At 48.3% G+C, this 27862-nt stretch overlaps 1 protein-coding gene across 1 annotated transcript in view; it reads right to left on the bottom strand.

Annotated features, from left to right (window-relative positions):
• Window positions 1-1785: 1785 nt before the first annotated feature.
• The window catches only part of LOC144165804 (uncharacterized), a 55123-nt gene continuing 29046 nt past the window's right edge, over window positions 1786-27862 (bottom strand). Inside the window, exons 14-22 of the mRNA XM_077695584.1 lie at window positions 25565-25646; window positions 24406-24576; window positions 20131-20408; window positions 19002-19050; window positions 18072-18196; window positions 11370-11433; window positions 7163-7280; window positions 5749-5804; window positions 1786-2233 (exon numbers count right to left, since the gene is read on the bottom strand). Of these exons, the coding sequence (XP_077551710.1) occupies window positions 1868-2233; window positions 5749-5804; window positions 7163-7280; window positions 11370-11433; window positions 18072-18196; window positions 19002-19050; window positions 20131-20408; window positions 24406-24576; window positions 25565-25646 (1309 nt within the window). The 3' untranslated portion in view covers window positions 1786-1867. The remainder of the gene's footprint in view (window positions 2234-5748; window positions 5805-7162; window positions 7281-11369; window positions 11434-18071; window positions 18197-19001; window positions 19051-20130; window positions 20409-24405; window positions 24577-25564; window positions 25647-27862) is intronic.

The raw sequence follows: 27862 nt of genomic DNA, 5'->3' as shown, positions 1-27862 counted from the left end.
CAAAGTGGCTCATTGTGTAAGCACGGATCGTACCGAGTTGTCTCTTCGATACCAGTTTGCAACCAGACGCTTTCACTATGCTCGTTCTAGAAAAGAAACTCCACATGTAGGCAAGGTTTGTGAATCTGAAGCCCCACGTGTGGGAACTTGAGGGACTCGTCACTCGAGGCAACGGTGGTAACAACAAAACTGCGTTCGCCAGTGAACCACACTACTTATGTGAATGTGATCCTTTAACTGCCTTGGTATACCATCCTGCCTTGATGCTTGAATCTTTCAGCCATGTTACAAAGGGCCTTGTGGGGTAGTTGTGGCCTTGGAATCAAGAAACTTTGCAGCGAAATTTTCACATGGGAAGCTTATACTTGTTTTAATATACCTTGGTGCTTGTCAGAAACACACACCCACCACAGTGGTTGAAATGAAGGTCAAAGATGGAGGTGAAAAACGAAAACGTCCATGTAGAGATTTAAGCGCTCATTAAGCATCCCCTGCACGGTGTCATAGTTAATTCGGAGGCCTCCACTATGGCATGACTCATAGCCAGCGTGCTAAACCCCTTAGTTCTTGTCAGAAACATGCTGAGTAAGACATGCTGCAGTGATCACCAACAGAAATGTAGAGCCTGGGCAACCAAGTCCGAGGCAAAGCTGATTTGGATGTCCAAAGGTGTTCTTTAATATGTAAAGAAACTTCGTGGCCGCATAATGCATGCCATAACTGAAAATGGCCTTACCAGCACTGTAAGAGCAACAATAGGTTTTTAAAACGGTGCAAAAGTAGCAATTGCTGTGCACACTGACCAGTCTGTAGTGGTGTGCTTGGAACATTGCCAATCCCTTCTACAATGCGGCTAAACAAAAGCTCATTGCTTGGCCGTCCAGCATGGAAGTATTGTCTCTAGTGGTTTTGCTGCTTTACATTTTATAGCCTCTGGGCGCACCTCACTGAAACATTCAATTCGCATCACCCAATCTGCACAATTTAGGAAATAAGCGCCGTTGCATAAATGCAATATCCAGACATTCAGGAGTGGGATGCTATTTTGTCAATGAACCAGTGCTGCTAATTTCTCGTGCAATGTACAAAGGGCAAAAACAAGTTTGACTATCAGTTCTAAGAATACAAAGAAACCAGATGCAGCAGCTGCGAAACTGGCAGTGTTCAGACAGGACTGGCAAAGCTTCGAGCATTTCTATGCAAATGTAAAGTAAATGCACTCAACCTTCTGAACACTTAAAAAAAGGAAAAAGACCGTTTCACTACTGTAGGTGCTAAACTTATTTCAATTAGTGAAATCGCATGCCTCACTGGAAAAGCAAGTGCAGCAAAAGAAAAAATGCGGCCATAAATACCAGGTACCATTCTTTCACTGGAAGCTTGTACGCGTGCCACTCGGCAGTCAAGTTGGCCCCAACCGTATCGCTGGCTAATTGAGGTATTTCCTACATGCACTTCTTCCTAGGCGACAGCATCGGGCTAGTCAAATCAATCGGTGTTCGTTTCTCATCAGGTACTTGCTCTCTCTCGTAACCAAGAGGAAAAAGAAAACCCATGAAAACGAGAGAAATGACAGCTACAGCCAATCTGCTGAACACAGATCCAATTCCAATAGAAGGACTGCGCAAAGTTGAGGGACAAGGAGAAAAATACCACCAAGCGGTCCTGCTTCGTTCAATCAACACCAACTTACCCAGTTCTCAACCCTTTTGGACCCAACTTGAAAATGCCCGTCGATCCAGCCCTCTGCAAGCACCAACACCCCCAAATGACGGCTACGAATAGTGGCCCACAGGAAAAGAGAGGAAATTTATTGCCCAACAAACGCAACGGGCTTCTTCTCCAGGGATAGAAGCTGTCCCAGCCCCTAGGCCTGAGCAGGAGCAGCTGCCAGCGGGATCGGGGCCGAAGCAGCCACACCGGTGGCGGCCGCACCGGCTGCCTGGCCCCCAGCGGCGGCGGCAGGGCCCGGGACGGCAGACGCAGAGGCGCTGGTGTTGCCCCCGGCCCCCGAGGAGGAGTTGAGGCTGGTGTCGGGCGTGGTGATGTTGATCTGCTCGGGGTTCCACTGCACCTGCACCATCTCGGCCCCGGTGGACTCCTCGGTGACGGTGGTCTCGCCCGTCAGCAGGTTGGTGCTGGTGACGGTGAGCGTGTGCTGGATCACCGGGCACGTCATCGTCACCACCTCCACCTTGTACGCGTGGTTCGGCTCCGTCTGCACCGACTTCACCTGCGAGGGGAGGGGGGGGGGGGCCCGCTCCCTTCACACTCTCCTTCTTTGCCCCGAGCACCCATTTTTAAATGCAGAGCATTTCTTAGCCTCGCCCCTTCCTGCGTCGGACGGTGTCAACAGCTCCGCGTCCGCAGCAGGTGCGCCTCTCCTTCCCTCCTCTCTCTCAACAGCAGCTGGCGCGCGCATGCGTCGTAGTCAGCCCGTTCGCTCCGTCGCGTTCTCGGCGTAACAGGTGCGTGATAGCAGCGCGGTGGGGCGTGGAAGGGCGCGCGCTGCTTGCGCATGCGCGCTCTCCCCCCCGTACTGCTCTCCCTCTACTGCGCGCGCTGCAAACATAAAGCGGCTAGCGGTCGCTCGTGTTTCAGTCACTGCGTTGCTCCTTCCTTCCTTGGTTGATGTTCGTGCCCACGTTTACTCGTGTCTGCTACTCCACCATATCACGGAAGAAGCGATGGAAGCAACACTGCCTTCAATCAGTACTGAGGCTCCAATGCTCTGCATTTACTCGTGTTCCCCTCGCGGGAAGGCGCGGGAATTTTTTTTTAAAAGGGGCACTGACACAAAAATTTTGCATCTTGTTTTTTTTGTTGTGATATGTAGCTGGTGACCTACTTATAACCTGTAGAAACCTCATTTGCTTCAGCGTGCGACGGTTGTTTAATTAGAGGCGTTTTCAGTGCGGCCAGTCGCAGTTTCGGTTTCAGCGGGTGCCGCGAAACGACGGATTTTTGTGAACAAAGCTGACCACGTGACCGTCGGAGGGATATCACAGAGCAGAGCTGCCATAGCACTGTCGAATCTGCATCGCCGGCAGTTTCTGCGAATACCCCCACGTATTGATCTCGCGATCCACTTAATTAAAATGCGACTGTGGACGTGACGCAGGCGCTGCGAGTGCAAATGCTACCGCAGCTAAAGAACGATGCGCAACACTCGAGACAGTGAGTGGCAAGACGTGCGCTGGGAGCAGCCGGCCGGTCTGCCTACAGGTCCGCCTACAAATGTGTTTGGCTTAGCAGATTCGAAAACCCTAAATTACTGCCCCCACCACCACTTTTTTTTCAAAGCCGTATCTCGATGAGACAGGCGCAAGGAACATTGTCTTATTTGGCAGAAATTCAAAAGAAAAATGGGTACAGATGGTGAACCCACCACTTAAGGGGGCACATGGGTCTTAGAGCTAAAATTTTTATTCTTTGAGCTATTGCCATGAAAATTTGTAGGTTTATGTACTATGCTATGCTGATTTCAAATCTGACACCAGTTTTTGCACAAAGTGCAATGTTTTATTTTAGGCTACTTTTATTGTTTACAGCTTTTGTCAAGTTTTTAGAAAAAATAGTTTTCTTGGTGGCTATAAATTTCATGCTGGTGAATTGAGGAAGAACTCGTGAGTGCAATAAAAGCAGCCGCATGTTCCTCTCTCTGCTAGTTCAAAAGTTATGAATGTGAAAAGTTAGTGTTCAAAAACTACCATTTTTTTAGTCTAATTACTTTTGATAATAAAAAATATCTTGATGCATAGGGCATTATCTAATGGTCTAGTTGCACTCACCAGCTATTCAGTCACTAAAAAATACAAGAATGACCAAAATCTGATCAGTATTAGTGGAGATAAGGTTGTCAAACGACTGCTCCAAGGCAAAAAAAGTCGAACTGAGAAAATCGCAAAAAACGAAATGCAATGTTGTGAATACTTTATTTACATACATACACATCAAGGAATGCAGCCAAAAGCATCAAAATGCTCCTGGGGAGTAATTTTTGTTGTTGATCAACAAACTCCAGAAGTTTGTTGATAGCCGACAAGTCAACTATCGTGTAAGTCGGCGCCGATGCCGACGGCTCGGTGTTATCACTGCTACGGAGAGTCCGCAGCTTGCGCTCTGTGCCCGATACAGACGATAAGCCGGCTGTTATCGCCTCGGCTCGCTCATGAAGTCGTTGACGATCGTCAGGAGTCATAAACGTCGTGTCAAGCCGCGTTCGCTGCTGCCGGCCGCTTTCACCAGAATCAATCGAACAGCCGGCGGTCGCGCCGAGGGCCGCCGCTCCGCCGACGGTCGCGTTGAGAGCCGCTGCTTCATCTGCCGCGGGTTGATGGTCGGTTGCGACGCCTGTTGAAGGTTCCCGAAGGCGTTCAGCTTGCTTGCAGCGTACCTTTTTGCGTTTTTTGCCGAATTTGTGAGCGCTGCGGAACTTTCGGTACGGTTTTGCCATGCTTCCCGTCCGACGGCTTTTCCAAAATGGCCGCGTTCAAGTTGAAAAAGATGGCCTCGCCTGATGACTAGGGCCAATGAGGAGCGCCCGTTTCACCATGTGACGAGCAGGGACCAATAGTAAAGGCGCATTTGACGTTTTGTTTTGTTCATTTTCCCGGCTAACAAAGCGGAGTCTAGCGCGCCGCCCGAGTAGAAAAAAAAAAGAAGAAAGAAGGCGCTTTCGAACGCTACCAACATGGCGGCTCTACGCCGCGTCGTTCAAGGACGGCGCGCCGCTCAAAATTGGCGTTTTCGACGCCGCTTCGCGTCATTTTACAGCTAGAAACGTACCGTTGTTCGTCATTTTCTAAATAACTACGTGGATTTGGGCATCAAAACTTTACCAAGAGGTAGAAAATGACTTCGCGAACGCGAATATCGCTAAATTGAAAAATGGGTTTTTTCGCGATTTTTCGGCTCCAAAGAACCGTGAGCCCCCTTAAGTAACCCTCAATACCATTCGAGTCTTTAGTATTACTTGGGCCACTGCTATCAGGTGGTTTGTAATTGAAAACTTGATCAATGACTTGGCCACATTGTCAACCTAGCACCGTTTCCATGCATCTCAAGTCCACCTAATCCACCTTACAGTGTTTTGATTCGCATGAAAACTTTTTCCTTTTTTTTTCCCCCGAGAGTAGGGATGGGTGCTTAGAATGGGGGGAGGGTTAGATTCACACAAATACCGTATGTGCTGATTAGTGTAAGGTACAAGTACAACTCAGTCTGCATCCAATTCAATTGCCGGTGGTGCCAGACTACACCTACCAAATGGGATGCAACTAAAAGCCGTAGGCATTTTTGAACCAGCTTAGATTGGCTTATATTGGCCGGTTTTCACGACAAGCGCCGTGCATTGAAAAGCTCAGTGCGTTACATATTTTAGTGCTTGCTTGATGGCGACTACGACGCAAGGATACGAGGACGAAACATGAAGAGACGCATACAATAGCACAGCCCAGGAGAAAATGTAGGTGGTCCCAGCTGGTTTATGGTTAAATTCCCAGCTTGGACCAGCTGGGCCCAGCTGGGAATTACCCATAAACCAGCTGGGACCAGCTACCATTTTCTCTTGGGAGTGCTCAGCACTCTGCTGTTGTGCATGTTCTTTCTTACTTGGTACTCATTTTCTTGCGCCGTAGTCACCACCAGGCATCACGTACCGCACAAGCTTTTGTTATTTTTTTTTAGTGCCCCAACTTTGCTAAAAGAAAAACAAAATAAAATACGCGTAGGCAGTGCAGTGCTCACCCCACTGTCGGCCGTGTCTCCTTCCTCGTTCATCATCGCCAGACTGTGTTGAAACGCTGCTCCAGGAAAGGAAGGGGGGGGGGGGGACACAGTCAGTATCGCGCGCACACACACACACACAACCTACACAACAGCCTTACATCAGGTTTCTCCTTCCAAGGACTGTTTGGGCATTGCTAACATACCGTAAAATGCGCAACTAGCCGTGTTTGGAAGCTTTGGAACAGCTATACCAGAATGTCAATTTGCAGCATCCCAATTCAACAACCCTTTTATGCAAGCTGCTTTATTGTGTGACAGCACTATTCCTCCAGCCTCTCCCGTGTTCCATCAGCGCAAAAAGCCGTAACGGTCACAGAGCAATCCGTTCAAGAGTTCTTTTCATGAATTGTGAAAGCTCTGTTATATGCCACAAATGAAATAGACAAGAGAGTCCACTCTGTTCGACCAGTGCAAAAAACAACGGACAAAGAAAAATGAAGCACACGGAAGCCCTGCTTCCCTCTTTCATCATCGTTCACAACTGTTTGAACAGAGTTGACCAATAGCAACTGCTAAGCAGTTCTCTTATAGAGGGAAGTGGGGTCCTGACAGTTTTAAGTGGGACGTTATCGTTTGTATGAAATTTTGAGACGAATGTGAATACTGCTTCAGCCTCTGGCATAGACATGTCATTACATCATGGCTAACATAATGCAAGAACTGATGTAATCTAACACTTAACTAGTCTATGAGAACTCATTGTCCAAATCTTCTAAACCTAAAATTTTTTGTAGAAACGATGGCTACTGCCACTTAAAGGAACCCATGAACACCAACACCAAAGGCTACCCCTGCCGAGATAGACCTGGGCACTAACGTGTGCCATTTTACGTTCAAGCTGTTGTACAGTCTTTACAGGGGCAATTTTTAGGTTACTGCGGTGCCTGTCTTGATCTACGCGCTCCAATGCATGTGCCACATTACAGTGCTGGCTCCAAGCTTTGCAGGCTCACTTCAATCAGGGACCAAGAAGTTTCTCGCTACCAACTGATATGCTGAATTTTTTTGCTTCTAACTATCCACCCTATTTTTTACCCCCCCCCCCCCAACCTCTTGGCACTTGTAGTGGGCAGGGGTGGTCATATCCAACGCACACCTGCGTTAAAAATGCGATCCTTTTCTTTTAATGCTCCCTCAGTGCAAATGCGGGAGGGTGCTTGGAATTGAGAAAGTTAATGGGGGGGGGGGGGGGGGGAACGAAGTGTAAGGCGCTATAGGCCACTGCACACAATATGCCATCACCAAAGAAAAAGGAAACTGTTGCCCCTTATTAGTTACAGAAGTGAAAGTAGGGATAGATGGGAGCAATAGGAAGAGAAAAAGAGGGAGGAGTAGGCCCCCCCCCCGCCCCCGTGGTGGTCCGTCGTCTCACTGTGTTGCTGATCAGCCACCATGGTGGCCCTGGTGGCAGCATCCATCTGAGGCGGGGAGCCCTCGTCTGGTGGCACCATCCTCCGCGGCGCAGGCTCTGCAGCCCGGGTTAGCTCCTTCTGCGGCGTGCAAGGGGGAAGGCCGCCACCACCACCCCACAGTCCATCCAGGCAGGAGGGGGTCGTGCAGGAGAAGGAAGGCAACCACGAGAGGCGTGCTCACATGAAAAGTGCACCACACGTGCCGTGCTAGGCCTAACTATGCGCGCACTTTGCAGGGCTTATTCCACACTGTTGCACCAACTACCCCAGGCAAAAAAAAACAATTGGAGGACCACTTGGACCTGTCGAAAACCCAATTGGTTCAAATGGAACCATTTGAAAATGCAAATGGCTCCATTTGGCCTAATTGTGTTTTCGACAGGTGCAATTGCGCCTGCAATTGTTTTTTTCGCCTGGGACACGCTGCAACATCTAACGTCTAGGGCTACGGCTGACAGCAGCCAATTTTGGGACATCAACCAATGAGGGGGGGACATCTGTAATCCTCTCTGGCAGGAATGGGGAGGAGGCAGATGTACACGCCTGCACTACTTCCTCCTGCCAGTTATGCACAGCAACTGCACAGGATTAGTGAAGCGAAAGGCAGTTTATCCCATGGTCTTAAGGATATCTCTAAATGTCGACAAGAGTGCCAAAACATTTCTCACCCCCTCTCGGCTGCAGAAGGTTCAAGCCGAAAGCACCTACTAGTAGGGCAGCTTTTCCCCGGTTGCCTAACATACCCAAAGTGTGATTTTCGCAAATGCCGCTGGAGGGAAGGCTCTAACACACTGGTTTAACCGCCCCTATGAGAAAAATTAGTCTGCGGTAAGGCAGCAGCCCACAACACGACTTAAATTCACAAGAAGCCACGTGGATAAAAGAACAAGGAGTCTGGAAGTCACAGCCCATATGAAGAGTGGTTACAAGAGCCAGGCTAGATTTTGGAGATGGGTGCACCACTGACTCAGCCAGCAGATCACGTAATCAGAGAAACGAAACAGCTTTTCAACAACAACAAAGAAAGAAGTCATGAGCTGTACATAAGAGGTGCTGACATCAAACAAAGGATACGGCGAAGGAGAGGAAACTACAGCCTGAGGAAATCTCATAACCTCGCTACAGTTCACGGATTCCGACACCTTGGCCGAGAACCTTCACCCACCGTGGACGTGCTCATGCCCAACTTTCGTGCATTCACGAGTGGCGGAACGCAGACAAAGCTGAACACTGGTGCAAGAACACGCCTGTAAACAAAGTGCGGTCTGCTGAGCTCGTAGCTCGAGCATTCACAAATGTTGGCAAAAAAGCGCCGACAAAGATGAGTGACTCTGCTGTACACTCAACTCCCCATGAAAAAGATACGGTGCATATGGAAAAGAAGGGGACCGGATGTTTGAGGAACGTTTTTGGTGGGTTCAACGAGTCGTCTCTGTGCCCTACAAGCGTGCCTCCCAAGGACAATGTAGAAAAACTGAGCCATACCAGCAGCTAGAACCAAAGCCACAGCGAAGCAAACTGAATGAGGTGACAGCTCCATGCAAGTGCTCCACAACCAGAGGGAGAGTACCAGCCACCCGTCGTGCTGCATCCAATTCCATGCAGGAGGAGAGCCCAACAAGGACAGCAGAAAAAGAAAAAAAAAGAAAAGAAACAATAAGAGGAGGAGGTGGTGACCAACAGCGATGCTGGTGATGGTGGTGGTGCACCAGATGACTGGCAGTACCTGTCCGTAAGGTGGCAGCGGGAGGAGCAGGTCGTCGTAGCAGTGCGTCCGCCAGTCAACCGCCCTGCGGCGGCGCACTTTCCGCTCCCCTCGACAGCTGTGCCATGGAGGGTCCAGCCGGCGGACAAGCGGGAACTTGTGGATCAAACGCATGTGCCGAACGAAGGGCGTTTACAATGCGGGGGGGGGACAATTGATGCAACCGCAGGGGAGAGGGTGCATTTTAACGTAAGCACTCCCGTTTTGCAGAAAACAGGGCCACGCAGTTGCACCGACTGTTTGGAGACTTCACAACCCCCCGACACGAGAACACCCTTTGGCGTACATCCCCCTTAAAAGCATTTTTGACACAAACATTTACAAAAATGCACCCACAAACCACTACTCTACGTTCAGGAGATCTTTTTGGGAGAGGGAAGGAAGAGAACAGCAAATCTGGATTCATGGAGAAATGACATGGAACTGACGCCACTCTTGCAACAGGGAGGCGACCCTCAGTGCTGTGCAGGTCTATCCAAGGGCTCACAAATTTAGGCTAGAATGGAGGCCACATTTAGCTGCTGCAGCGGCCCGGGTGATGCAGGAATCAGAGCAAAATAAAAGGGCACACAAAAAATGGATAGTTACCCCCACTAAAATGGGAGGAGCATTTCTAGCAAGAAATCACAACTTTTAGCTTCATTTCTGACCAGATTGTTAGATTCTAGCTGGAATCAACAGCTTCTAACTAGAAAAATTCTCAGTCTAGCAAGAGACGATTATTTCCAGCTTGCGGGGTTTTTTTCCTTCTAGCTGGACTGACAAATGCTAGCTGGAAGTAAACCTCAATCCAGCTAGAAATTTATGAACTAGAAACTGAATTTCTAGCTAGAAATTCTGCCTATTTCTTGCTAGAAATTTCTGGTTCAACAATCCAGCTAGAAAAAAACATATTTCCACCTGGGTAGTTGTCTTTGCCAAGGCATTGTGTTAATAAAACCGCAGCACATTTCTTCCCAAGTCTAAAGTGACATCAAAATATCGCCTTGTCAGTTTGAAGTGCATGGCAGAAAAATTTGTACGTGCCTTAGCGTAAAAAGTTTAATTAACAGGCAGACACAACTCACATTTCCACCCCTCGCACAACTACGACTACACAGCTGAACTTTAGTTTGACCCACATTGCATAATTGTCACTGCATGTAATTAAGCAAGGACTGCCACAAAAATTATAATATGCTTTTCAAAGTGGCACAACATTCAAGAGCACTGAGAATCAATGTAAGCAAAGACTGCTGCCACCTACTTTGTAGCTCTAGCCACACACAAAGTATGCTAGCAGCTTCAATGGCTCGACCACAACTGTGCTAAACCGCTACTCGTACTAAGTAACAAGCAAATACTGCAGCTTCTGTTGCTGCAGAACACATGTGGTTATTTGACACAACTGCTGCGTTCCATGCACATATCCTGCTCCACTCAACAAACCACTATCGCAGCCAGCAGTTTTGCAGGCAGTGAAAACAGTATGTATAAACTGTGCCCTTTTAAGGGACGTCATCTCATCTAAAACAACAAAGAAGATCCAAGTTCTGGACTACTTTTTCCATGCACTGCTGCCAGTATCTCTTCAGTACGAATGTGCAAATATTTGCAAGTAGAACTCAAATCAAATGAGGAATGATCGAATCCTTCAATTCGTATTCTGAATCACTGACACTTGAGCTCACAAATTACTTGAAACTGGACATTGAAACTTTTCTTTTCCCCCTCCAACATTTGAAGAACTTCACTATACTCGTTGACAACTTAAGAACGGCACCGGAAGTTGCCGCTGTGCCTTATCACCGTAGCCGGATGTTTCTCCGCGCGGCGCAAGTAGGGCATTACTGGGAATATTTTGAACATGGCGTGAGCCGTTCCCGTGATTTTTTGGACTTAATGTGCTTATAAACGACTCCAGTGAGGACAAACAAACTGCGTGAGACAAGGCAGACGATATCACGCATTCATAGCAAACCCCTTTCAAAACGCCCGCGCACTGACGTCACAGGTCTGGCGATTTGGCAGAGTGATACACTACATGAGGTGGTGCCGTTCTTGAGTTGTAACCGAGTATAGCCTCTATAAACTGTCACCAAATATTAGACTGAACGCACAGACGATACACAGGTTCTATTACAGGCTACAAAGTGGGCCTGAGTAATGAAACAATGCTTCCTTACTAACGTTCTGAAATCTTAATTGCTCATTAAGTTGTTTCCACACTCACAATCCGTAAAAAAATGCCCGTGCAATGACACTTTCGACCACATCTTCTGTAGTGCACTTGATAGCCACACATGACAGGACTGTCCTTGCACTTATAATCCAATGAAACAAACAAACAAAAAAAAGAGCTCGCAGGTGCTGTTGACTGGTGCCGAACTGGTGCCAGCCCAACAGCCCAACAAGGGACTCACGTGGTAGCGCTGTCCGTCCTCCAGGCCCTCCAAGAAGCCGACATCCAGGGCTGCACTGGTGCCCCTGAGGGGTACAGGGGAACAGGGGCACTGGCACCATTGCTTGGCAAGCAGAATGAGTATCACCTCAAACATCCCTTGCTTATGTTTTGTTAATACCGCCTGGCCACGCCCAGCTTTGTCACCATTTCCGAGCTGAGTGCGTTTTCTTTTTTTGTCATGCGATGCTCCCGGCAATTTTGCTGGGTGGGGGAGAGTTCCGACCTTTCTTCACTAGCCCAGACCATTTTTCTTCCATCGACAGTGTTCTGGATCTAAGTTGATCATTTTGGAAAGAATAGTGCTGAGAGAGAAACGCTCGCAGTTCAAACAGCCACGGAATTCCATTCACCCACACTCGTCTGTGCACATTTATTTCTACAAGATACCCACTTCTTTGCAAAACCCTCTGCTCACTCGACTGCCCGTTTATAGCAAACACTTCGTGTGACTAGAGGCGACATCGACGCTGTCACATCAAACAGTGGTCACCCAGGGTGTGTGTGACCAAGTGCAGGCGAGAGGGTCATTGGTCACACTCGCGCCAGTTTCTTGTTACAGTGGAATACCGATGGTAGGTTCCCCGGTCTTGCAACCACCTGCTTGCACTCTCTCTCCCCACAGCTTTCTTTCCGGCCTCGGCCACTCTTACAACGTGACCTCTGCTTATCAGTACTGTCCTTCAAAGCCATGCTGCCAGTCCAATCGTTTCTTTCCCACCTTTTTTCCATCGCCACTTCGTAGTAGCATTCATTTCGCTTGGCCTTGGCAGCTTCACACTCTTGCCTTTTTCCCCTCTCCATTTGCTCAGCTGCGTCAGCCTACCCAGTTTATCTTGCGCATGGCAGGCAGGCTAGCGCAGACTTCATGGAGGGGAGGGGGGCACAGAATAAACATTGCTTCTTGCTTAGAAACTTGGTATTTTAGCTAGTGCAGGGGTGAGACAGCTGAGTCAGATCTGGGAGCAGTTTTTGGAGCAGCGAAATCTTGATTTTGGAGCAGATTCAAAATGATGAAATTTATTATGTCACCTTAGGAGCTCAAAAAATCTAATGTTTGGCAACTCGGGGGGAAGGGGGGGGGGGGGAGTGCACTTTTTAATCGGTTTTGAACGTACATAACACTGGAACACCCTTTCAATAAAGTTTTTTTCTACTAGAGTATCACAAGGTACGAACTGCACTACCTTTTTACAAACCATTTTTGAATTCTTAGGCTCTATGCATAGATATATAGAGTGCCGTTACAAACATCGAATTAAAAAACTAAGCAATCGTAAGGCATTTTCATTATTATCTGAATGCCGAGGTTATTATTTTCGTAACCCCACACTCTGCATTACACACAAGTGTAGAGGCATGGCAAAAGTTGCGCAAAGCAGGGGTGAGACAGCTGAATCAGATTTGGGAGCAGTTTTTGGAGCAGCGAAATATCGATTTTGGAGCAGAAGAACCTGAATTTGGAGCAGAAGAACGACATTTATTATATCACCTTAGGAGCCAAAAAAATAAAATTTTTGGCAACTCACGGGTGAAAAGTGCACTTTTTAATTGGTTTTAAATAGGGGTGTGCGAATATCAATTTTTTAATTTCGAAGCGAATTCGAATAATAGAAACAAAGTTCGAATCGAATCGAATATTTTTCGAATATTTTTCGAATACGAATACTTATGGTTTTTTGTAAAATTAATGTTTTCACCATCTAAGACACAAAAACTGCAACTTTATTGCACAACAAATCGCACAAAGTAAAATTAGGAATTACACAATACCATTGCACTCAACAGATTAAGGTCTGCACTCACTTAAATGTTAACATGGAGAAAGGTTAACTGCTCGACATGTTCAGGGAGCAGTGACAACCTCCTGCTCGTCACCACTTTACCAGATATCAAAAACAGCCGCTCACTTGAGACACTAGTAGCTGGCATGCCCGAGCCCGTGCACATTGCCGCGCGCTGATACAGTAAAATCTTGATTATACTAATCTCGCGGGACTGCGAAAAATATACGTATCATCCGAAATTCGTATGAACCAACACAGACCAAAATATTTATCGCTGAAAAAAGTTTTCGTTTATTTCTTTTCCTACTTTTGCGTGAAGAAATTCGTGATTTTTCTGCTTTTTTTAACCCCCGTGTCGCAAAGCAGTCCTTTCTGGAGCACGTAAAGCTTCGCGCTCGTCTCCTCACTCGGTGTGCCCAAGCTCGCTACACGCCCCAACAGCCAAGCGTGAACCGCATGGTGCGGTTTTGCACGCGATTCGCTCGCCTCGGCTCTGCGAGCGCTGTATTTTCACGCCCACATCGACGATTTCGCGCCCGCGGTAGCGCCTACCTCGGTCAGAAAATGACGCAGTACGCGCGCGGCAGAATGGAGGAGCCTGACATCTTGCGATGAGATCGAGACAGCCGGCTTGGCTCCGCCAGAGACGGTTAGGCGTAGCACCACGGCAAATATTTTATGGGCGCTTTCACTAGCGGCACGGATGATGTTTTATAGTACCGTTATCGCATGAATTATCAGCTCCTTTACCGCACAAGCAACTTCGTGTCTCCCGTGAGCCGCATTTTAAAGAGCGGTTAGAAGCGGTAGCTCGAGCGCCCGCGCCAAATCGCGGCTGGAGCCGACGCCATGTTGACGTCGCCGGCCGCGCCGCGCGCAATGTGGGGGTGGTTTCGCGGCGGTGTCAGCGCGTTGGGCGTGCGCAGAGCGTTTTCGCCAGCAGAAAACAACAGCCCGGCCGTTTCTGGAGAAAGAGTGACAAACAGGGGAGCGAGAGCCGTCACTTGCTCGTTCAGCAGTCGGGTGCCTCGCCGGCTCGTTCGTACCTTCCGCCGGGCCGCGCAAGTCCGTTCGTAACAGCCGAAATTTTTCCCATTGCAAACGATGCAATTTCGCCGGGACTTTTCGGAAATTCGTATCATCCCGAAATTCGCACCCCCAGAATCGTATCAACGAGAGTCCACTGTAAATAACACCGATACAGACACGCTCTGAATTTTTTTTTTAGTTTTGGGTGGTTCGAATATTTCGAACAATAAAAGTGTCGTTCGAATCGAATCGAATAACAAAAAATTCGAATCGAATATTCGAAGTTTCGAATATTTGCACACCCCTAGTTTTAAACGTACATAACACTGAAACAGCCTTTCAATAAAGTTTTTTCTACCAGAGTATCACAAGGTACGAACTGCACTACCTTTTTACTAGTCATTTTTGAATTCTTAGGCTCTATGCATACCGTATTTACTCGCGTAATCCTCGCACCCCTAATGTGAGCCACGAAAACTTGGATTTTTCGGTTCCTCGCATAATCCTCGCACCCCCAACTTTGCAGCGGCGAAAGTTGCCTGCTCGCGAAACCCGCATGGTGCACGCGCTCTCCAACGCGCGCCCTCCCCCGCCGCCTCTCCGTTCAGCGGAGAGCGCTGTGTATCCAAGGCCACCCAGGCGCCCTAACAACCTGCATGGCGACTCCCTAACAGGCGCCCTAACACGCTACTCACACTGTCCTTGAGCCGGTTTCGCGTGTGCGCAACTGGACGGCATTTGCGCAGCCCGCTGTCGTGTCGTCGTGTTGCCGTCGTGGTCCCGTCGTTGAGCAGCAGCAGTCAGTGAGTCACTCGCGTCAGTGGTGGATAGCTCGCTGCCATTTTGAGAACTTTTTGATCTCTTTGTTTTGTGCTTGGTGCCGCTTCGCCATGGGGAAGAACGCCAGCTACAATGCCGCTTTCAAATTGAAAGCGATAGAGTACGCGATCGAACACGGCAACCGCGCCGCAGGCAGGCACTTCGGCGTCACCGACTTCAACGTGCGTTACTGGAGTAGGGCACGCACATGACGACGACGAGATAGGGCGCGCGCCAGAAAGCAAAGGCGGCAATTTCATGATCGCTGATCGACGGGAGACTGTTTACGTTGTAAATAATAAAATAAAAACAAATAGCTGCTGTTGGCAACACTGAGCTTACATATACAAAAAACGACCGCTACATTTAGCGGGACTGGCAGAAGGCAAATTGGCAACACTGTGCACCGGATTTTTTTTTCCCCGCATAATTCTCGCACCCCTATCTTCGCATTGACTTTTCCAAAAAAAAAAGTGCGAGGATTATGCGAGTAAATACGGTAGATAGCGTGGCGTTCCATTGATAATATCGAATTGAAAAACTAAGCGATCGTAAGGCATTTTTATTAGCATGTAAATGCCAAAATTGTTATTTTTGTGATCCCATGCAGACTCGTTTTTACGCACAAGTGCAGAGCCACGGCCAAAGCGAGGTCACAGTCGTCGCACCCCAGCAGCCCTCATTTCAATCCCCAAGGTGCATGTTCACTACGATCGTAATCTGAGTAACGTTGGTATGTTTATCCACCTCCCTTCTTTTGGCAATAAATTTCACTTCAGATAAATGAACAATTATTACTAGCGTGCAATAATAGCCCGTCCCGTTATCGAAGACTGCTTGAACATTTCGCGGCGATGTAGCCTGCGCCGCCACTTCTGCAGCATCGATCGTCCCATTCCCGTCGCTCGCAAGTCCACTGGGAAAGGCATCAATAATTGAGCGTTTTATAACACCGCAATGAGTCCGAAATTTTACTTCAAGCACGTACCGGCCTCACACTCAAGGCCGAAACACGGCGAATTCGCGGGCGCCATGTTGTTTTTGATGAGCTCCCGTCTTTTGAGTCGCGCCCCTTCCAGCAACCGATCAAACGACTAAACGTAAACCCAGCCACCTCCATAACTAAAACCAAGGTAGAAATTGGCAAAGAGCGCTCTGCCTGAACCACACGGAACTGCTTCGCCCGGCGGCCATGTTTTCATATCTTCATCACACCAAGGTGGCGGTGCCCAGTAATGTCGTTCCGGAGATACGGCGCTCCAAAAATTGCCGTTTTTTCATCAAATTGCACAAGCGGTTTGATGCCTCAGTACACCTAAGCATTTTTTCTACAGGACTTTGCAATGGTTTTCAATGGGAAAATTTTAAAAACGCACAGAATATATATAACATGTGCAACCTGGCATTGTGACTTTCGAAAAATAAACTACCTCGGGGACAATTTTAAGCAGGTTTTTTTTTATGGAATGATCAATAAATTAAACCTTTACAAACAGCGTCACCTTGGGGGTGCTGGAAAATTATGCCGTCAGTAAGCTTTTTTCCCCACTAAAACTGACGGGAGCATTAAAATCCTTGGCTCTCAGACCGTTTTGGAGCAGTTTGGCGCAATTTTTGCAATTTTCAAGCTTTTGGAGCAGCCTGGTGCACAAAAACAAATTTGTATCAAAACTGCGCAGTATGCACAGCTGTCTCACCCCCTCTAGTGGTTCGCAAATTACATGGAAACGCACCAAATATAGTAGTTTAAATAGGTTCTTAGCCCACATATGCCTGAGACCATCTTACTAGGGCAGCATTTACTCGTATCCCGGTCATACGATGCTTTCTCCAGAGTTACTCAATATAGGAGTTGCGGAACTCTCCATAGGCCCTATGCATCAAAAAGCGGCCCTATGATTGGTCCGCTGCTTCGGATTTTTCGTACAGTGGCACTGTCTGTTGGTGGTAAAGTGAACTAAAAAACGTGGTTCACCACTGCACTGCTGTGCGACGTGTCCCAACTCTCCAACATGCCGTGGTCCCATGAATCTCTCTGCTCTGTTCAAGATTCAAACCGGAGCTCTCGGCATATGTTCTTGACAAATTGCATTGAACAAACCTTTTTATTGCGGAAAAAGTTATGATTTTGTAAAATCAAACATATTCAGCTTTTTTTCTAGCCAACGTGCGATCCAGCAGCCATAACAGTGCAATGTCATCTGCTGCGCATCGTCACCTGTCTTGCAACAGTAAAAAAAGTTAAAGATTTGCTTTGAGAGTGTTACGCACGCTAGATCAGAAACTAGATTAGCTTTGGCATCCAATGTGCTGCGGGTCTAGCAACGACTGCAAATTTACAAAACCCCAGGCTGAAGCAGACGTGGCCATGTATAAATTGCTGGGAGGCAGTTGTGTAGATGCAAAAAGAATCGCAACATAATACACAAGAGCCAAGAAAGCAATGCAAAACGAACAATTACGCCCCCTAAAATAAAGGTTAACGTGAAATTCTGTTTGCATAATTAGTATGTATTTTAGATAGTGTGTACAGTAGCCACAGTGGTGCCACCGTACCGTACCCACAATCCAAAGGAAGTGGAGTGCAGGTGTGAGCCATTTTTTGAGGCAGAGTTCCGTAACTGCCTCCAAAGAGCTCTGCCTTTCACGCAGTACACTGGAAGTCCTATTATCAGTGTTCAACTTTAGCATGCTCCCTCATCACAGGACCACAACACAATCGCCCTGGTTGGCACAGAAATAGCACGTGTCTGGCCATTACCATTCGGCTGAGATTTGGGAAACTGGCCCGGTGACAATTATCCCACAGGTAGTGGGGTATCAAACAAATCCTCCACCAGTGCCATCAATGCGTGACTAGTTCCTCCTGAAAACTCAAACCAACGTTACGCTGTAGCCCTATGACCAGGAATCAAAGGCCAGTGGGACCTTAAGGATCAACAGAACAGAACCTGCAATTGTTAGGTAGAACGGCACCAACAATAGGCGAGACCTGTGGTTTCCAGTAGAAAGGGAAAAAAAGGGGGCACCTGCTGGCGTAAGACACTTGCTGTTGCTGCTGCTGCAGCTGCTGCTGTCGGTAACGGGTCTCGGTCCCCCCGGGTCGAACACGCCAGGTTGCCTGCTGAGGCACGGGCTGCGGGAAGGGCTGCATCTGCAACCCAGCCGCAGAACGATGGAACGACCACAGGTCAGTGTCACTGCCGTGCAGGAATGGAGAGACCTAGCTGAAACCCCTTCACTCTGCTCAAAAGGCCCCCGGGTCAAGTACATTCCAAATTTCTGCCCCCCAATTAGCATTCTCAACGGAAGTGGTAGGGGGAACCCCAGCAGCACTGCGGATGCACAGAAATGCCCGCTCAAGTTGGCACCGTTGTGAATAAACTAACACTCGCACTACACCCCTGCACTGCACACTCGAACACCGGGCAGTCAGGCACACACTGGGAGCACCAACTATGCCTTGAAACCCTCCCTAGTGTGAAGAACGCACACGCAGTTATGTTTCTGCCTTCACCCAACACATGAAGCACCCTTGGCTGCACCGCATGAGGGGATGTGCCACTCAGCAAGACCTGAGCAGGGGAAAAAAAAGCACTCTGGGTCCTCATGTGGTCTTCTCAACATTCACGTCTGGATCAGCCCAGAACTACGAGACTCGGTTCGGTATTTTTTCCGTCATTGGACTCTTAACAGCAGTCCTCCTTTGCAGAACTTGTGATCTACCCAGATGGAACAATCGCAGACTGATAAACCAGCGAGCCCATCAAGTCAAAATGACTGGCTCAGGGCCACTCCCCTAACGCAGACCCCTGAGCTACGACGCAGCATCTCTCTAGTTCCCTTTCACACTACTGATACCAACTGCATTGCAATGGGTACACGGCCAATGGCACATGCCCAAGGCCTTCCCTCCCGTCAGCCAAGAACGCCAGGGGCCGTCAATAACTCGCACTCACCTCCTTCACCCGGGTGTGCTCCACGGTGCTTGCAGCATCCGAGATGGTGCTGTGGAAGAGAGAGAAAAGGAAGAGGAAGAGATAAAGCAGCTTCAGAGCTGGCTGTCCACTCGTGCGCACAAGCTCACACCCCTAGAAGAGAGGACGGCTGCCGAGTTGAAGCACTTTCTCTTTTGGATCACTACAGACACAGTCCTTTAGAGTCCTTTACTAGCAGTTGTCCACAACCATTTAGAACAGCAAGCAAAAAAGAAAAAAAAAAAGATAACCAAGCCTTGGAATGGGCTCATTATAGGAGAAGACCCTAGATGATCACTGGGACAGGTGTTCCCAAGCACAGAAGGAAACCATTCGCCCAAATGTCTGTCATACTCGCATAACCTATTCTGCTGCAACTGCAAGAAAATTTGCACACTCTGTTTAGCTTCCGCCACTTGACGGTGCTGTCATCGGCACCAATCCTCAAATCACTTGTGAACACTCGCCGTGCTCGGTGACACATTATAAGAACAGATGTGCATCGTAGCGAATGAGATGTGAAATGAAGCAGCCATTTCACACGAAGTGCACGGCTGAAAACAACGATAAACAGACAAACGATACAGTAAACATCTTCCCTTCCTACAGAAAATTGAAAGAAGAAACCTTTTGCTTTAGAATGGGGAAAGAAATCGGGAGAGAGGAACTCAAAGCTATGGCAACATTCTCCCGTTTGAACATAGGCCACACACAATCCTCCTGGGAATGCCCACAGCCTACACCTTCCGCCAGACTCGTTCTGCTTGTGCCCAATCGCTCCTGCAGTGTGCCCCTGACCACCTATTTGCACGTGACGGACAGGTGGACGTGGACGTGTCCACGATGGGTGGCCTCGAATCTGCTGCCTTCAGGAAGCCATGCACGCAGGCTTTATCAGCAGAGTAGGGAGGAGGTGCTGTCCTCCTGAGGCGCACCTGCTCTGACCTCGAACAACACACGTAGTGCCTCCTAGTGGCAGCTTCAAACTGAGCCTCGCCGATTTCACAGACAAAGTGCACTCATGCGTGTATAAGGAAGGAACCAGGTGCCCCATCAACCACCCACGGCTCCACACCTCCATGGGAAGTGGGAGAGGGGGGGCCCCGCTCACCGGGAAGAGGAGGTGGTGGCCATCATCATGCGGTGGCTGCTGCTGCTGCTGGTGCCGGCCATGAAGGGGGACACCCCGTACGAGTGGCTGGCCGGCTTGCAGGGGCGCACCGAACGCCGCACGCTGCCGCCCCCGCCGCCACCCACGGCCACCTGGGGGGACTGCTGCTGCTGCAGCAGCACACCCTCGCCACTCTGCTGGATACTGGACATCTGCTGCTGCTGCTGCTGCTGGGGAACCCCGCCCAGGTTGCCGGAGGGGCGGCGCACGCTGCCAGACTGCGTACGCACATGCACACACAAATGGATAAACAGGTGTTGGAAAGGGCAGGGCTGGCTTATGAGCAGTTAGTGCAGCAGGGGCTGGCCTTTGTCAACACCACGGGGCTCACAGATGCTTCCATCAGTACGAGGCAATGCTGCTGGGAATGCGCAGTCTCTGACAAGGGGGTATCGAGCATGGAAGAGGGCAGATGTGAGAAATGCGTGAATTTAATCCATAACTGCAAAATCTCTTACAGTTCAACATATACAGCTGCAACTTTTTTCCTCAGTTTAAACTGCATGTATCCGCACTAATATCTTCCTTCAAAAGGAGGCCATGCAGGGTCATCAAAAATGCAGAGGAGGCTGACAGTACCTGTTGAAACTCTAGTGAACTAAACAGCAAGCTTGGAGTTCGGCCTTGTAGCACTACACACATTCCCAACACCCTGGTCCTTTTAACAGAAGCAGTTATGTATGGAATGCTACAAGAGCTGCATTCTGTCCACTACTTGAGCTAGCAACCCTGTAAAGGGTGCTTCACTGCACATACACACGCTATGAAGGGAGGCCAACTTTGTCCCTAAGGGTGTGTGGCGAGATTTCATTCCCTTGTGGGTACAATCGCAGCATTTCCTGTGCACAGTCCGCATCATCTACTGCTTCGCTTGAACATGTCCTTCTATTCTCCTACGCAACTGTTCAAAGCACTCCACTGTTCTGCCTCAGTACCTTGGGGTGTAGAATGGCAGGATTCTGAACAAACGCCCTGCGTTCGAGCTCCAGAAAGGCGAATATTTTCTTCCAAGACCTGTGACTCTTTATAGTAGAATGTTCCCTTAGCTCACTTTGTGACATTCCTCTCATTAGTAAAAGCGGTTTGGTATCTTTTAGATCTGTCTAGAGGTGGGGCATGACATATCAACATGTTTCAATAACGTTCTGCATCACACTGGAAGTGCTGGGCTGGTACCTATGTTGAAATGGAATATTGTGGGCATGTCAAGGTCCAAGTAAAAAGCAACCCCTGTTAATACGGAGAGCGCTTATTTGTAAGCGGTGCTATTGATAAATTGCGATTTTGGCTTACGATATAGAAACAAATATTTATGAAACTTTATTACACTGAAATCTGCATTTCTTGAGCATGCTTCAGTAAGCTGGTAGAGAAATTTTCATTTGAACGTGCGCAATATGTTCCTGTGGCATGAAACAAACACTAAGCTAGCCTGCTGTGTTTAACAATATTTCGGATGATACTTTCTAGGAAACTTCATCTGGTGTGGTGCTTTCAACCACTTAAGGGGGGACGTGGCTTTCAAAATCAACTTTTTTATTTCTTTGTGGATTTTGATGAAAATTGGCACAGCAACTGGAAATGCTTCTGTGATAATACCATAAAAATTTGAAGTTAATATTTTGATAACTTTTTTATGTATGAAATTTTCTTTCTGTTCCGCTTGTACCGAGCTTGAGCGGCTTATAAAACACGATAGAAAACTTGTTCGAAGTGCTTTGCATTCCCAAATGAATGGACGAGGTCGTGACAGTTTTAGAATTTTTTTTTTACAACACAATGTTTTTTAGTTTTCATTTTTTTAGAGGTTAATGTGCAACAGGCATGTCAACTGTGAACGATTATTTGAATAAAAAAATCACAAAAAACAAATCTGGAAAACTAAAAGTGTCACGACCTGAACAGTTCATCAAGGAATGTAATGCAAGGAACGGAATCAAAATAGACCCAGCGGTCACGAAGAAATCCCTGGGACAAGCGACACAGGTGGCAAAAAAAACTGTTTTGAGAAAACGGCTTCCGAAGTTGCAACATAGGTTTCACATATCAAAAGTCGTCACAGTTGTAGCCTTTCATGTCTTTTTGAACATGGGGCTTCTGGAAGGCCTTGCCTTGAAATTGGAGTGCCTTTTCAGCCTTTCTCTTTCCAGAAAACATCATTTTCAGCTCCTCCGTGAAGAGTACATACCCCCCTTTGCAAACCAAACGGAGGGGAGATGGGTTTCAATGGGCTTTCAATGCAAAGTAGGTTAGTTGGTTGGCTGTATCGCACTGGACAACCTCCTTTTGCAGTGTTGTCACCATGGCAACAAGTTAAGCATTTTTTTAACTTAAATTTGAACATTTTTGGCTTTTTTTTCATGTTTTTCTTGCCTGGCACAGCAACTTAGTACTCATAGTGCAGGTGTTCATTGCCAAAAGTTTGCATACCACAAGGTTGAAAATGAGCTACTTTGAAGCTTGGTAGAGTATTCTGCATAACTCCCAACTTCAATGCAAGAGCATATTTTTTTTACTACTTTTGACATTCAAGGCATCAAATATTTCTCGCAGCACAGCTAGTATGCCCTGAGCAATGGTATCAATAATTTCCCTAAAAAAATCACTGTTAAATGCTGCCACAGTAACGTACATTTTTAACGCAGAGAGCATATTTTTATTCCTATATTACTAACTCAAAACCTGTTTGCATGATATTACTAACTCAAAACCTGTTTGCATGAAAATTACAAGTGCACGGGAAACGTTGCGCAAGAAAGGCGATATGGCTCGCGCGCATCGCAGCGCACGCTTACCGCGACATATCGAGCTTTGATTATACCTGATATGGCTGGTCAGGTCGCTTTTAAGATTAAAACTAACGTCGCAGGCATTAATTACAACTACTGGCGTTAAATCGTAACCGGTTGCCCAGTCATGTGATGCTCCAATGCGCGTCGGCTATGCCATGCGCGCCGCAGCGTTTGACGCGTCGACCGTTTCTTTCTCAAGGCTAGCGAGCCCACAGTCAAAACACAGCAATAACTAAGCGTGTAAACATCGCAAATCCGACTAAAAGTTCACTTCACGAACCGCTATCGCAAGCGCGCACACCGCGTCACCCTCCGGGGTCTGGCGACGGTAGAGTCACGCGCACCACGAAACGTTCGATGACCTCCGCCTTTCGAGCCCCACAACTTCCCGTAATCTGGCTCGTTATCTCTGGCATTCCCATCGCGATAACGTCCGTGTTGAATACCACAGATTGAACAGAAACTCGGCCGAGCGAAGCGGCGAAAATGAACTCAATCCGCTCGCTACGCAGCTCAGGCGGCCGCCATCTTGCGTTGCGCCCGCGACATCCAATCAGGAGGGTCGCTGTTCTGTGCCCCGACCGGAGGACCAATAGCGCTTCAGCATCTATTTCTAGCTTCGTTTGTGCGTCGTTTCTTTTCTGCCGTTTGTGCGTTTGTGAATGAACGAAGATAAAAGAGACGAGCGGAACGGGAAAGACGATCGCTCGGCCGATCTAACCATATCAAAATGGCCGCGCCCGGTGGCACCGTTGCGGAGATAGAGCGCTCCGAAAATTGCCGTTTTTTCGCCCTTTTGTGCTGATAGTTTGTCGCCGCGCCTGACAAAAGTATTTTTTTATGCCACTTTGCGACGCTTTTCAGCGTAAAAACTTTGCAGACGCACAGAATAGGAAACATAGAAGCCGAATATGTGGGTTTCAAAAAAACGATGTTTTGGTCATTTTTCCGAAGTTGAAAGCCGCGTCCCCCCTTAACACTTAGTAGTAGTGCCATGTGAGTTGACAATACTCTCACCAGCCATTATTGGTACAATTCCTTCAATTAAAAAAAGATATCTGACGCCCAACTGGTTTCAACTGGTTGCTAAGTGTATACTTTGCGTGTTTTGGCACGGTCGTACTCGTTTTCAATTAGGTATACCCCAGCCAGTTGGAACAAGCATCCATTTGTGTCTTCAAGCCCTGGAATAATTCGAAAACATTTGCGAGTTTTTGAACTGTGCTATTCAATGGAATCCAAACTGAATATTGGAATTCTTTCCTATATTCTAATGTTTCTAACATCTGAATCGGCTTCTAGCATGTGAAGAAGCCGACTCAAAAGCAAGAGCAAACATTTTCGCACACCCACATAATCTCTATTAAATGAATCTGGGGCTCCCATGACCCCTCTCCTCAAAGAGTGGGCACGTATTGATCACCTTGGGCACGGTGTCATCCCGTGTCAGCAGGACCGTGTCCGTGAAGCGCGAGGCAACGCGCACACTCCCTCCTCCACCTCCCCCACCCACTGGGGTGGTCGCCGTGGTTGGCACAAAGCCCCTCGTCCGTGGTCGGGCCAGGGGTGGCCGGGCGTCAGTCTGCGTCACTGCCTGCGATGATGTTGGCAGGGGTCATGCGCCGACAAAGGGCACGGGAGAGCCAGAACAGGTGTGCGGCTAATGAGGTGCGTGAATAGATATTGTGAGCGCTGTCTTTACACTGATTGCTTGAGTGGTCATTCTCTCTATTGTGTCCAAACACGCCATCATGAGCATCGTCTCACTCACGCATCGTTTGGTGTCGTCATCGTATCCCTGGCCTCGCGCAATCTTAATCATCATCGGAGTTCGTTGGTTCTGCTGGCTGCTTGGAAAAGACCGCCGGAATAAACGCCGCCCTGCCTTAGGTCTGCTTCCCTGCTTTCTTCTCTCAATGTATTGGGATGAAACTGCAACTGACTGCTACGATGCCATGTTTATTCCCCCAGCCCAAGCTCCCCGCTTTTTTCTCCTTCTCTTACAGTCGGCGGCCGCCCTCATAGCTTTCACAGTGGACTGGCTGCTGTCCATGCTCACAGCGTTTTCTTTTGCAGTGCTTTGTGCCTCTACAATATATGTACATGTTGCTTTGTGCAAGCCATTTGACGTCAATGACTGAACACAGTGCCCACAAAAGCTGCGGCCAGCCCTTGAAGCTAAGCACCCGAACAGCTGCACTCGTTTCATTGGTGAATGTCTTTCCTTTTGACAGCAGAGCAGGAAAACCTGGGTACAACTGCTGATATTGGCTGCGTTCAAGCACCCCTAATGAACTATCATCATCACCAGCCTATTACTCTCCAATTATCCCAGTCTTGTGCCAACTGCGACCAATTTATCCCCGCAAACTTCTTCATCTCCTCTGCCCATCTGACTCTCCTGCCACGCTTGCCTTCTCTAGGGATCCACTCTGTTACCCTTAATGACCAACGGTTATCTTGCCTTCGCACTACATGCCCTGCCCACGTCCATTTCTTCGTCTTAATTTCTAATTCTAATTAATTACTAATAATTAATCAACAGTGAGGAGCAGCAAAGGGCCCAGCGAAAGAGAGCCCACCTGCTCGAAGACCGGGGCTGAAGGACGACTCTCCTGGTGGTGCTGACGGGAGGAGAAGGTGGGCACCTTGGTCACCTCCGTGCTGCAAGGGGAGGGGACACCCGCCAGCTTGGCCACATGAGCGACACACATCAACAGCCACCCTAAGCACACGGGAGACGTCCGAGCAATACACACCAACTGGACCGCATCAGGTGTCTTCTACAGGAAACGGCTTCGTGCCTACAAATCTGTGCAAACCAACAATCCCTCGCACTAGTGCAGTGGCCTATGTTCGTTAAATTTCAATTCCGACTGCATTTCTTTGACTTCCTCAACTGTTCTGCAATGTCTCCTAATGCAGCCCGCACTGAAGGTGAAATCGTGCTTTCAGGTCAATGTCCAGCTTATGGTTATGCCGAGTTGGAGGCAGGTAGCTGCCATGGTCACGTAACTCATGAGGTGCAATACCGTATTCACTCAAATGTAACGCGCCCTCGATTGTAACGCGCACCCGTTTTTCACGGTCTGAAGAAAAAAAAACGCTATGTCCTTGATTGTAACGAGCAATAGACTTTCATTATTTAATACAAAAATTCAACTTTTTCTCACTTGGAACAAGTAAGGTTTATTGGAAAGGTGGAACGAAATGAAATGTGCCGGTTATTCCTGGCAAGGCGGGCACCACAACGATGGTCCGGGGCAGCACCGCCCCGGCAACTCTGTCGCTATGGGTCTCTGAGCCACTCACTGCTGCTGCACGTACCGTGGGTCTTCTATTTGGGGATATCGCCCCTTTTTGGCCCGTGGAACCCTTTCCGTGTCACCTTGTTTGCGAAAATTTTCTCTTTCTGCTTCCACCAGTCCCGCACACAAGTCTCCGGAGACTGAACGCGCGTGACACAGCCCGATTTCCATCGCTTTCCGCGCGCAAGATTACTTTCTTCTTGAACGCTGCATCGTGGTGTCTGCCATGTATTTGCAGTGGGAAATTCCATGGCAAAAGAACAGAGGAACGCAAGAAAAAAAAGGACTACGCAGACAACAAAGGCAAACATGCACCAACTACGAAATGCTGGCTATGCATTCAGTCGTCAAGCAGCCATAAACGTCGGTGGCGACACGGCGCCGCAGTTTTGAGTCGTACTCGACTGTAACGCACATCTGATTTTGGGACATACTTTCCCGCAAAAAGGTGCACGTTAGATTCAAGTAAATGCGGTATATGAGCCCTAATTACAAGAAAGTCCTAGAGATTTCTGCAGAGTGCTTTTCCATGCTGGCATGGCACTTAAAGGAGTACTGACACGAAATTTTTATGTTACGTTTTTTTCGCTGCTATGCGTGCCTACCAGCCCACTAATCATAGAATGACAGATTAGACGGTCGAGCGCAGCGTAAACATTCATTTACGGCGTCGTTTATTCGTGCCAGTTTCGCTTTCGACAAAAAAACGCCGAGCGGCCGCCATGACAGCATGTATCACATGGCGTCACCATTCTTGCCGTATCGCTGCCTCTCTGGAAGCGCGCGCGAGCGAGCGCACGTGCGTGGCCAGACCGGCCGAGGTCTTCGCCGTCCCCACAGGCCCGGGCAGCATGACGTCAGTCCCAAAACCATGATGTGTACACACGCCCGAGCAGCGCGCGCCAACCACAGCCAGCGCGTCAGCTTCGTCACAGGAGCCCCGACGTCGGCAGTTTGGGGCACGTAGCAGATGATGTCACGTCGGCCCGCTCTGGGCTTTCTCGTGCGGGCGAAGATTAAAATGGATTTTAAATATGTTTCGCTGAACGGTTGCTGTTGAAACTTGCTGGCAGATATCTCCTGATAAAAAGGAAGCGTTTTACATAGTTATCTCAGCTTTGAAATTTCGTGTCAGTACTCCTTTAAGGTGAAGACTTGCTGTTCATTAAGTATAGACTCCACGAGACAGTTCTCCCTCATTCTTAAGACAAAGTTCTTCAATGTATACACCAGTCGCCAAACTCCACTTTAGACTCTGGGCAGCACGGGCCCTCCTGCTTTGTTAAAGGCGAGGGGCCAGTGTACAGGCAAGGCACCTAGCGGGCAAAAACAAACTTTGCAAACATTTACTCGTAACAACACAATAAAAAAAATAAAGCTTGCTTTTTGGATTTGGAAACGCTAATATAGGTAATGTTCACTTTGGTTCTCATTTTACGACTTACGGCAGCCGCAATCCCTTGAGTGCTACGTCAACTTTCTGTTGACAAACGACAGGAACTTGCCCCGTGGTTACCCCATCGCAGGGGGCCAACCACAGACCAGCTTTTGATACATTTGGGGTCAATGAGG

Source organism: Haemaphysalis longicornis, unplaced genomic scaffold (genome assembly GCF_048455015.1).
Source record: "Haemaphysalis longicornis isolate Haplotype H1 unplaced genomic scaffold, Haemaphysalis longicornis Haplotype H1 scaffold_15, whole genome shotgun sequence".
Taxonomy (NCBI): Eukaryota; Metazoa; Arthropoda; class Arachnida; order Ixodida; family Ixodidae; genus Haemaphysalis; species Haemaphysalis longicornis.
Note: the sequence above shows the minus strand (reverse complement) of the source record. Positions and strands in the feature narration are given on the sequence as shown.